Here is a 12,929-nt window from a genome sequence, read left to right on the forward strand (position 1 = left end):
AATGAAAACTAATTTAGACTATTTCAAAGGCATCTTCTAGTTCTAAAACTCTGTAATTTCCCTTACATTATTTATATTTCATGATGTAAAATAAGTCACTGTTCATTTAATCAAAAAAATTTAAATTCATGCCATCATCCCATAAGTATTTACTAAGCACCTAATCTGTCCTAGGCATGTGAGATACTGGGAAACAGATACAGAAGACATAATCCCTAAACATATCTTATTGTGAATAATTGCTGTGTCCCTTTTAAGTGGCTAAATAGTAAAGCCTTCTAAATAGTGCCCAAATAATGGTAATCTGCATATATAATGACAGCATGCCTAAGCATAACAAATAAATATTAACTTTAGCTACAGTCAGAGCTTCTGCCAATATACAAGGCTTTTCTCCTCCATACCCTTCATTTGCTTTAAAAAAAAAATTAGGGTAACTTAAAGTAAATTGCATATATAATCAAAATCAATCTCCAAAGTATAAGTTTATAAAAACAGTTTATTTTAAAGACTCTCAAGAGCACTTCTACATCTTATTTTCAGATTATATGAAGAAGACAATATATTCAGTGTATTTTCATCCACGATGAAACTTGTTCCATACCCATTACTATATACATATTATTTAATGGAGTGGGGGAAGGCATGGATTCAAAGTTTTAATTAAATACTACATAACTGGATTGCCCCCAAGAATTTAAGCTGAAATTTTCATATGAATACAATTTGACAAAGGTTCCAAATATATATTAACTTACAACTAAAGGAATCACTTAGTATTTTACAGTGGTTTTAAAAATCTAGCTCCATAATCACTTTCTTATAAAAAAAACCAAATCCTTTCCATATAATATGGAAAGTCCACATTTCTCAGGAAATGCATACATTCATCTAATAGTAAGGTCCAAAATGAGAGTTACTATCTCCAGAAGAGGGTGCGGGAGGCAGCGGTGGAGGGGGAGGAGGTGGGGGTAGGGAGTATGGTAAATTAAGTAATGGATGAGATGCCATGTTAGGTGCAGCCCAACCCATGTGCATAGATGGGGGTGGCGGTGGTGGTGGCGGTGGTGGAGGGATTGCAAAATTATGCATGTCAAACACTGGAGGAGGAAAAAGATATTGTGGCATAATAGTATTATCTTGTCTCTGTGGAGCAAATCCTGAAGTCTCCTGAGATACCATATGTTCTGAGTTATAAAACTGCTGAGGTGGAGGCCTGCCACGGCAAGACTGAGGATATTTACCCCTGGAAAATCCTCGTGTGAATTCTCTGTTGCAATATCCTTTTGCATATTCTGAAGCTGAGCCATGAGCATTCCAATTCTGATGTACTTCAGCAAAATCTTCACCTTTGAGTGGGGGAAAAAAAGCATAAAAACAAAATGAGTATATCAGAATGCACTGTTTGAAATTTCAATAATGTCTTTTCTTTAATGCCTGGTATATCTTATAGCAATTAAAAAAAACTGCTGATCTTAAATGAATTGAAAAGAAGAAAATTAAAGCCAAAGGATCAGGAAAGAAAAGCCTAGCAAGACAGCAAACATTCAGATAACCACTCTGCTCCAGCCAAACACCACAGAAAAAACTGTGGCATCATCCCCACCCACACTCTAAATTTCTACCCTTGAGAGGCTATAATGATGTGCTCCAATCCTCCTGCCAGGGTAGTGTCAATAGCAGGTTGAGTAGGATGCCAGTAACAAGGCTCCCTGCAATGACAGTGGCAATCACATGGGGAACCTAGACTTCCACCTCTACCAGTAGTAGCACAGTGTTCTTTCCACCTCGTGCACTGAGGTGGTGTCAGAGAAGACTGAGTGAAGAGTCAGGAATTTCATCACTGCCCAAAGGCCATGCAGCACTTGTGTCAGTGGGTGCCATATGGTGAACAGGGATGAGGTACTCCTACCCCTATCAGGCACAAAAGAAGACTCAGTGGGGAGTCAGAACTTCTACTCTCGCCCAGCAGTAACAAGGCACCCCTTGGCCTCAGGTGTCAACAGAGGCTAAGAGGAAAACCTGGACTTCAATCTCCCCCCTTCCTTTCCCTGCCAGAGTGATAATTTAAACAAACAATCAAAAACCAGCTGAAACAAAACATTTACATAAGATCCAAAGTTTCAAAAACATATGTCCAGAGTTTCAAAAAATATACCCAATATATTTAGGTTTCAATAAAAAATCATTCATAAAGAGAACCAGGAAGATTTCAAATTAAATGAAAAAGGGAAATCAACAAAGATGTTTGAATTAATCAAGAAAGATATTAGTACAGTCATAAAAATGCTTCAACAAGTTATTATGACTATGCTTAAAAAATTTTTAAAAGTCTCAGCAAAAAGTAAAATAAAAGATATAAAATAAACAGAAATTTTAGAACTGAACATTACAATAATTGAAATAAGAAACCCAATAGGACAATATTAAAGGAGAAGAACAAAGTTGGAGGACTAAAACTGACTTTAAGACTTACTATAAAGCTACAATAACTAGAACAGTACAGTATTGGTGAAAGATCAATGGAACAGCATTTGGATTGATGATAGGACTACAAAGGGATGATACATGAAAGAAAGAATTAGTAAGCTGAATTTCATTAAAATTAAAATTTTCTACTCTGTGAAAGACACAGTCAAGAGAATGAAAAGAAAGCCATAGACTGGGAGAAAATATTTGCATAACACATAGCTGATATAGGACTGTTACAACCCAATAAAAAAATGGGCAAAAGGGCTGAACAGATACCTCACCAAAGGATATACAGATGGTAAATAAGTAGATGAAAAGATGCTCCATATCCCATGTCATCAGAGAAATGCAAATTAAAACAATAAAATACTATTACACACCTATTAGAATGGCCAAAATCCAGAATACTGACACCACAAAATGCTGGCAAGCATGTGGACCCATGGAAACTCTCATCCATGGCTAGTGAGAATGCAGAACAGTACAGCCACTTTGGAAGACAGTTTAACAGTTTCCTTCAAAACTAAACTTACTTAGTATGTGAAACAGCAATCTTACTCCTTGGTATTTACCAAAATGAGTTGAAAACTTATGTTCACACAAAAACCTGCACACGAATGTTTGTACCAACTTTATTTGTAACTTCTAAAACTTGGAAGCAATCAAGATGTCCTTCAGGAGGACAAGGAATAAATAAATTGTGCTACATCCAGACAATGGAATAATATTCAGTGTTAAAAATAAATGAGCCCTCAAGCCATGAAAAGACATGGAGAAATCTAAATGTATATTATTAATGGTAATATAAAATTGGGTGATGCATGGGTGGAGCACAGAGTAATTTTAGGGCAGTGAAAATACTCTGTATGACACTATAAAGGCAGAAACATGTCATTACACATTTGTTCAAACCTATAGAATGTACAACACCAAGAATGAGCCCTAATATGAACTATGAACTTTGGGTGATTACGATGTCAATGTACATTCATCAGTTGTAAAAAACGTACCACTCTGAGGAATGCTGATAATGAGAGAGGCTATGCGTGGTGGGAGTAGAGAGTATATGGTATATCAACTTTCCTCTCAATAAAAAAATAAAAAACAAAAGCCCTAAAAAAACCTCAATAGATGAGCTCAACAACCAAATGGAAGGAAGAGAGGAAAGAGACAGAACAAAGGAAAATACCTAGAGACAATAAACTGGAAAATATATAGAAAATTTATATTCTGAAAACTACAAAATGTTGCTGAAATCAAAGAGGGTCTAAATAAATGGAGATGACTACCATGTTCCTGGAATGGAAGTCTTAACATGGTTAAAATGTCAATTCTTTCCAAACCCATATACACATTTATCATAATTCCTATCAAAATGTAAGCAGGATTTCTTATTGACATAGAGAAGATTATTCTAAAATTTGTACTGAAGGACAAAGGAACTAGAATAGTTAAAATAATTTTGAAAAAGAGGAATAAAGTAGAAGGTTATCACTCTACCTGATTTCAAGACTTATAGCTACAACAATCAAAACCGTGTGGTATAGACACATAGATAGATGAAACAGAACAGAGAACACAGAAATAGATCAACACAAATATAGCCAACTGATTTTTGACAAAGGTCAAAATCATTTCATTGGAGGAACTACACCTTTTCAATAAATGGTATGGGAACAATTATACATTCATAAGCAAAAGAATGAAGATTGGCCTAAACTTCACATCCTATACGAAATCTAATTCAAAATGAACCAAAAATGTAAAATGTAAAAAAGAAGACTAAAAAACTTTTAGGAAAAAAATTAAGAGAAAATCTTTAGGATCTAGGGCTAGGCAAGAAGTTCTCAGACTCTCCAAAAGGAAAACTGATAAATTGGGCTTCCTCAAAATTAAAACTTTTGTTCTGCAAAAGGCCCTCTTTTTTTTTTTTTTTTTTTTTTTTTTTGTCTTTTTCGTGACCAGTACTCAGCCAGTGAGTGCACTGGCCATTCCTATATAGGATCCGAACCCGAAGCTGGAGCGTCGCTGCGCTCCCAGCGCCGCACTCTCCCGAGTGCGCCACGGGCTCGGCCCCAAAAGGCCCTCTTAAGAGGATAAAAAGACAAGTTACAGACTAGAAGATAATGGCTGAATGCAGGGAGGTAAATAGAGAGAACCCAGTTGTTTCCTTCAGTTTTATTATTGATGAACTTATACAGATGTAAATGAAGATTAAAAACGACTATATATTGTATTCACTCACCTGGCTCATTAAATTCAGACTTGAGTTTTTTCCGGCCTTGAATCTGAGATTTTTTCCTTTGTTTGGCTTCTTTTTCTTTTTCATCATCACTGAAATCTAAGGCCTTGCAGAGAAATGTATATGTTAGAAGTATTTGCCAATTCAATAGTACATAGTTGGAAGTGAGGAAAATAAGCCTATTATATTGACCCTGAAAAAAAGGTACCCTTTTCAGCACATAATATTTTCTACTAATATCTGGATTAGTTAGACATGGTAGAAAAACAAAGTATTTTTTGATAATTGTCTCATGATTCTTAATTAACACTGGCCAGTAATCAAGATGAGTAAGATCTTGATTTTTGTTTGTTTTTCTAATTCCTAGAAAGTTTCAGGTAGGTAACTTTAAAATGCCAATTTTTAACCACCTTCAGATATGGGTGTTCCCTGGCTAGAAGTCTGACTTCCAGCTTAGACTTAAGATTTGTGCCAGCTGCCAAAGGAAGTAGTCAGGACTTAGCAAATTACACACATTATCAGGTCCAATATAAAAATAAAATAGAAAGTCCTATGAGTATTCATTCAAAAACACACATACCCATTGTATGCCAGGCAATGTTCTAAATACTTTACAGGTTTAATTCTTTACAAGTTTACAGTATTAACTCTTTCAGTAATATAATTTCAGGTATATAGTAGGGAATATAAATCAATAATAAGACAAAGTAAGGGTATAAAAAATCATGAGGATGTTATTTAGATAAGACTGTAGAAAAGGGTTTTATAAGCAGATACATGCATGACCCAACTTCTAAGAAAAAAAATCATTTAAAATTACAAGTGAAAATTTACAAGTAATTAAGAATTAGAATTCACTGTTACAGCCCACTAGAAAACCAAGATGTATGAACTGTATATATTATGATTGCCATGATTTCCTGAATGGCATTTTATTATTCTATTTATACCCCAAAACAGAGATTATGTTTCATATAAAAACATATAAAAACAGACTCACTGTGTACACATATGAGCACATTTAAAAAGAAGAAATAAAATGAAATATGAAAGTGTTTCTATGGAATTTTCAGAATGGCCTTGCTGAAATACATTCTAGATCAAATCCTCCACCAACTAAGAGCCTATATACCTCAGTATCTATAATCAAATTAAAAAACACCAACTAATTTTAGTGTCTTCAAATGCAAGGTTATTACTGATCTTAATGTACTAAGATTTTTAAGGTCAAGTTAAATCTGGTACCTGCCAGACACTAGAAAGTACTGAGTTCACATAAAAGACATTCCTTTCTCTGAAACTATTCAGTCAAATGAGAAAATAGATAAACCAAGAATATAATAAATAAGTACTATTAACGCTATGGGCATATGGGACAGATATCAAAAATTTACAGTACCAAAAAACTTCATTAGAACTGCTGAGTACATTTAAAAACTCTTACATGTAATAATTATATTTTTTCTTTTAATACTATATAAATTCATACTATTTTCAAGAAATGAATAAACTCATTGCTGAAATTTTTGTACTTTCACGCACAGCTTAACAGGGATAAGTTCCGAGAATTGTGTCATTAAGCGATTTTGTGGTTGTGCAAACATCAGAATGTATTTACACAAACCTAGATGGTATAGACAACTACACACCTAGTCTATAGCCTATTGCTCCTAGTCAGCATCACCACAAACATGTAACACATGTGAATAAACATGTGCGTAACACTGAGATGAAACATGACATCATCACTAGGCAAAAGGAATTTTTCAGCTCCATTATAATCTAATGGGACCACCATCATATATGTGGTCTGTCATTGACTAAAATGTCATTACACAGCACATGGCTGTACTTACAATGCAAAAAATGGACAGGTAGGTAGATCCTAATAATTTTGTAACCTCCCAAAGAAGGACAGCTTATTTTTTAAAGTACCATAATAAATGTCTTCATGTTGTATATGGTGAATTTACTAAACTGAATACAATTTTTTTAAATAATGATATCCTACCTTTACTAGATGTCAACAAAGCTCATAAAAATAGGAAATTATAAGGTAAATAAGCTGATAAAGTGTTTAATAAAATATAACTGAAAAAAATTTTCTGGTCTAAAATGATCAACCACTTTTACTGAAAGGTATAAAACAGTCATCTAGGAAAGCAGGAGAACGCATGGGCTAGGGGAAGACAGCATGACTCTGAGGAGTATTAATGACCTCCTTAAGGTCAAGAATGATGAATTTTTAAGATTAAGTCCTGCTCTACTTTCTAAAATATTGTATAAAAAGGCTTATCCTTACATCTGGTGGTGGTTCCTGATCATTCTTCCATGATGCATCTGATCCCCTATCCCTAGAAAAAGAAAAAATGTCAAAGAAGTTATTTATTAAGATTCTATTAAGAGTTTATAACTTAACAGTATGGAAAACAAAGTAAAAGCCATGAGCTCAACCTTTAATTCTGCAATATCATGAAAACACCAAAAAATAAAAGACCAGTTATGTGTCCTTTATTTCAGAAGATGTGAGAAGCACATTTTAAAAAAACACAAAACTTGGACACATAAATAACAGGATTAGGGAATTAGAATGAGAAGCCAAGGCTGTGGTGTACAGATGAAAGATAACATAAATTCTTTCCTCCTCAATTTACCTGCAGAGTATTAACAATCCTCCTTAGTAAAGAACGCTTATTCCAACAGTGATTCTCAAAGCAGAGATGGTGAAATAAAGTTACTATTTTGAGGAGGAGGAGCTTTGAAGATTCTGAAGGACAGTGTAATCGCAGGTTTATGTGAAATGAGTAATTACAGCTGGAAATTAATTACCAGCACCACACTCTCCCGAGTGAGCCACAGGCCGGCCCTGGAAATTAATTACCTTTGGTGGGAGTTTTTACACTCTATGACCAACAAAAGTATATACATGGGTAATTCAAAAAGTTCGTGGAAAAACAAAATCAAAAGATAATACAAAGCTTTCCATGAATTTTTGAAGATCCCCCATATATCTAAAGCTCATTTTTAATCTTATTTTTATAATCATATCAACTTCATAGTTTTGGATAATGTCTTGTTATTCAATTACATTAAAATATTACAAAATATTAAGACTAGATGTCCTCACTGCTTTAAACCAAATCTCAAAAATAAATGAGATGTTCAGGAATCAATGCCATTAAAATCAATGTACAGATGTCAGTGTGCTGGCACAAAATGAAAATAAATCAAGTTTGCTTTAAATTTTTGATTCAGAACACTGACATTATATGAGGCATTATCAATGATTTTTCTATTACTTAAAATTAAAAAAACATTTATTCAATTGTCATTTTACACCTGTACACTTAACATAGCTCCAGTACTCCTTTTTGCATGATGATATCTCATGACCTGCATGCCCTTAGCCAGGAGTTTAATGACATAAATGGGAAAAATTCTGCAACTAATGCATTTACTCAGGAAATAAATATCTATTAAAGGAAAGATCAAGCAACATTTCAAAATACACTTTTAACAAGACAGCAAGTACATGGGAAGCCTGGAAAGGAGCTGAATTTCCCGACCACAAAGGCAAAGAATTCCACTGAGTTCCCATGACAGACACCAAAATACAGTAAAGAATAGAATAGTCTTCATCGGGTCGGGCTTCTGCATGATAGACCTAATTTTTCAGTTCTTTGGTTTATTCTTATTTCTTTCCAGAATTACAAATCAAAAACAAAGACTGTGTCTATTATTTAAAAATCTATTTAATGAACCTTTTCAGAAAAAACATTTTAGTTTATCTCCTTAAAGCTAAAATATTTTGTTAAAAGCTAAATATACAGCATATCCACAGCAGCATCCCAATATCCAAAGCAGAATGAAATGCCACTTATTTAAAGCATTATTTTAAAACATATTAAAATCTTTATGACTTAATGTCTATTTAATTCATCCTTCTTATCAGCGGTTATTTAGAAAAATTAATTTTACTTAGCCTGAAGAATAATTTAGGGAAAATGTTCCTTCAGATAATTTCATGAATTCTTAAACATAAGTTTAATCAATTATCAGCACCAAAACTTTCACCTCTGAAATAATAAATGAAATTCACAGACTTGATTTAATATGTAAGTGGTATAGAAACCTTCTTATGCCATGCAGCTAGGACTAGTACTTTGAAGTACTACCAAAGCTACTTACTGACTGAAGTTCTTTTTTATTTCCTGCAAAAACCACATCTATAAAAATGCATCACCCGTATTTGAAGCTTTCAATAAAAGGAGAGCAAGAACTAAACAGAACTCGTGTGTCAAACAGTGCAAAGCCTTTTTGAATTTAAAACCCCCCTTTCCACCCCAGTCATTTGCAGTCTTTTCTTCCACTCCTAATTTGACAATATTTTTAGCGGCACATATTCATTTCATCTTTCATAAGCATTCAACTTATTTTTATTAAGAAAATCTATTCTACTTGAACTTATATGCAATTTGTTTAAATAAAAAATTAAATTATATAATTATAATAACAAGCTTGATATAAACAACTCTATAGCTAACACTTGGCAACACAACTAACACTTGAAAAATACACAATTAACCAGCGGGAGCACAAATATGCAGAAATATCACTAGCCACATGCCACAAGCTTCATTCAGCATTTTTACAGACAAAATGGAGAGCACTAGTTTGTTGGTTATGCCAACCTCATTTACCATAATTTTATCCATAAACTTTCAGGGATACATTTTAATTGTTTCTTCTATAAATTTGCAATGTTTAAGCAACCTGAAATTTATTCATTTTCTTTTTCTCGTGAAAATTATAAGGTTATTAAATAGTTAAGTCCATGAATGCAATCCAAAATAAATTTTATTTAAAATTAAAAAGAAATTTTTAAAAAATGGTAATACTAATAGTGAAGTAGCATGTTTATAAGAGAAAAATATAATGGATAAAACAATGAAGTGGAATTCAGAATATTTATATGGTCCAAATACGCTCCTAGTGCCTGATCATGTCATTTTGGGCAAAAGATATAATTTCTACTTGTAAAATCTGATAACAAATTGTAGCTTTCAGAGATGTTATTAGGAACGTACATAAACTCTTTGGAAGACAGATACCATTTAACAATAAGAAACTACTATTATGGAGAATTATTCCCAAATATAAACATTAGATAAGTGAAGAACTACTAACATGTCAGTAAAGTACTTACTGTTTAAGTGTTTCTGTGAATATATATTGGGTGAAGTCTTTCGTTGAAGGAGCAAAATACAGAGTCTCCTTTATTTTAATGCCTTTACTCTCAATGTGATCTGAAGAATTAAACCGTAACACATAAAATGGATGTGCAACAGGTCCAAATATCTCAAATATCTATAAAAAAGAAGAAACATAAACATTTATTCCTTGATTGAGCAAGCACTTACAGAACACATCCCAGGATCAGGTGTAGAAACCAAGCACAGAGGTGAAGGTTCAGCTGCTGGAGACATGCAGGAGGGCTGTAGATGTCAGTGAGTGGGTCTACCTATATATAAATATTTTACATATATAAATATATTAAATAAATAAATATATAAGTATATAAGGGCCTATATATATATATATATATTTTTTTTACATATTTAACATGTAAAATAATGATTCAAAAAGTTAGCAATATTTTAAAAAATAAGAAACACTAATATTGCTAAAACAAGGTAATTTTGTCTTATGTTAGAGCAATAAAATATATTTTTATTTATATTTAAGTCTTGTTTATATACTCAAAGTCTTCATATTGTGATTACAAATGTATTTGTTCATTCTAGATTTCTTTTTTAGGAATTTAAAACAACAAGTTTGCTCCTTGCCAAATTCAAATCTTTTTGTTGGTACCAACTAGATGAAAATTATGATTTTTTAAATTACTGCTCATTAAAGTACAAATAAAAAAATTACAACTGGTAACTTTTGAGAAATAAGATGCTGTCTGGGTTTGGAATCTTATGACGGAAAACATAAAAGCAACCTTCTGCTTCAATAGGTATTAAATCACTTCTGCTGTTTCCATAGTGTGTTAACATTTCTGTGAAATTAAACTACAACTTTTTCTAATTTAAGAAGTAGTAAAGTCGATTTTAACTTAAACTTACTTATTTCTAAAAAAAAAATGTTATAAGCCTTTAACTTTTAAGTAAAAGAACTGCTGTTTGCACAGACCCATATTACTTTATTTCTGAAAATGTTTTACAAATGATGAAAAGAGACTTCCCATTTTCAAACTCTTCTCAAAATAAATACACGAATTTTAAAAAATGGTTCTGATAATAAACATATATTACAGGAATCAGATCATAACCAATGTCAGCGTAGATTTTTCTAGTGTTTTTCCTATAAATAGTTTTTTTGAGACTATATTGTAGTTTTGTATACTGCCCCCTTTAAAACCTAAACTTGTATTAAATTATTCTATTTTATAAACATTCTTCATGAGCATAATTTTAATGGCTATATATATACTCCTTTGCAGATTTGGCACAATTTATTTAACTTATCTTTATGGTAGGACATTTAGGCAGCTTGTAATTTGTTCAGTATAATACATGACACCATGATGAACATCGTTATATGTAAATTTGTGTACTTCAGATTTCCAAAAAATTGATCTGTAACAGGCAGGATTATTGGAGCCAGAAATATATAATTATTAAATTATACTGATGTAGCTCTCTGCTCCTGACTTTCTTGCAATCTTATACCCTGTGGCAGCACCAAAGAAGCCCTTCACCAGATGGGTTCCCTGGACTTTGGACTTCCCCATCTCTGAAACTAGTTTTGAGAAATGATCAGGGCCAGATGACTGGAAGCTGACCATGGGCACCATCCAAGTCAACAGATGCTCTGCAAAGTGAAACTACGCACAAGACTTTGCAAAAGCATTGATTCTACTCCGGAGCAAATCAAAATCTTGCAGCATCTTGAGATAAAAATGAAGATGAAAACAGAAACCAGATGAGGGCTTCATGAGACCTTGTGCCTGACTCAAAGACACGGACCCCTTAACAGCTCACATCTCCTTCTCTCCTGCTTTTCACTTCCCATGCTCCATTCCCTCACCTCCCCCCACTTTTAAAAACCTCTCAGTAAATCTAAGTCTTTGGGATGCGAGAGCCTACCATCTCCTTCAGCTAAATACATCTGTTTTTCTAACACCAACATACATTACATACATACATACATACATACATACATAATCCTGATGTAAATTACTAAATAGCATTCCAGTTTGAACCAATTTATATTAACTGCATTGAAAGTGCCTGTTTTATCACATCCCCAGTTCTTAATTTTTGATAATAAGTGTTCTACTCATTTTATGATTTTTAGTATAGCATTCAAGCTTTTATTACTTCTCACAAAAACATAAAACGGCTACCCATCAGGATACCACCGCTCTGAAGGTTACTATTACTTTAAAAACAAGTAGTGACATTAAAAACAATTAAAATGCCAGTGTATTCTGGAATAACGCTAAACAGCATTCAAATTTAAAGCTATGTTTTTACTTTAAAAGCAAAATGAATAATTTGAGAAAACGGCAAGAAATGTGCTTTGAAAAAGTTTAGATAAGAACAGTAGACTTCTTCCAATGAGAATTACAAAGGATGGAAGGGATGTACTGCAGCACCATGTTACATATATTATATTAATACATAGTCTTACTTTCACTATGAAAAAGTCTTAAAAACAATTCACAAAATTTTAACTCCTTTGATGAATACAGACAAACCCAATTCTTAAACTTTGGGCAGACATGCATCTGTGGGGAGGGGTCAATATGGTGGACTAGAAGCGCCCAACATGCAATACTCCCACAGAAGAGGTCCAGAGCAGGAAGTGAATAGCTGGTATCAGGTCAGGACAGATTCTCTCTTGCAACGAGAAGAGTCTATACAGCTGTGAGTACTTCCCAGCAGTAACCTCCAGTTTCTCCTGCCCTAGCTCACCCTCACCACTGCTGAGGTCACCAGCACCACTGTCTGGCTCAGGACAGGGAATCCATCTCACCCTATAGGAGTTCCTCGTGCTGCCTGCAACAGCAATCAGCCCATCTCTATGCATGGCCCATGCCACTGTGTGGTCCCTAGCCCCAGACATCAGAATGCTGCACCACCTGCTGCAGCCTCCAGAGTCCCATCCTACGTGGCTTCCATTGCAGGAGGCTGAAGCTGGTAGGCAG

The 12,929-nt window shown here is 33.6% G+C and overlaps 1 protein-coding gene across 1 annotated transcript in view; it reads right to left on the reverse strand.

Annotated features, from left to right (window-relative positions):
• Positions 1-518: 518 nt before the first annotated feature.
• The window catches only part of NAF1 (nuclear assembly factor 1 ribonucleoprotein), a 42,578-nt gene continuing 30,167 nt past the window's right edge, over positions 519-12,929 (reverse strand). The window contains exons 5-8 of the mRNA XM_063108389.1: positions 9,921-10,081; positions 7,017-7,068; positions 4,718-4,820; positions 519-1,349 (exon numbers count right to left, since the gene is read on the reverse strand). Coding sequence (XP_062964459.1) covers positions 892-1,349; positions 4,718-4,820; positions 7,017-7,068; positions 9,921-10,081 — 774 coding nt within the window. The 3' untranslated portion in view covers positions 519-891. The remainder of the gene's footprint in view (positions 1,350-4,717; positions 4,821-7,016; positions 7,069-9,920; positions 10,082-12,929) is intronic.

This window comes from Cynocephalus volans, chromosome 9 (assembly GCF_027409185.1).
Source record: "Cynocephalus volans isolate mCynVol1 chromosome 9, mCynVol1.pri, whole genome shotgun sequence".
Classification (NCBI taxonomy): domain Eukaryota; kingdom Metazoa; phylum Chordata; class Mammalia; order Dermoptera; family Cynocephalidae; genus Cynocephalus; species Cynocephalus volans.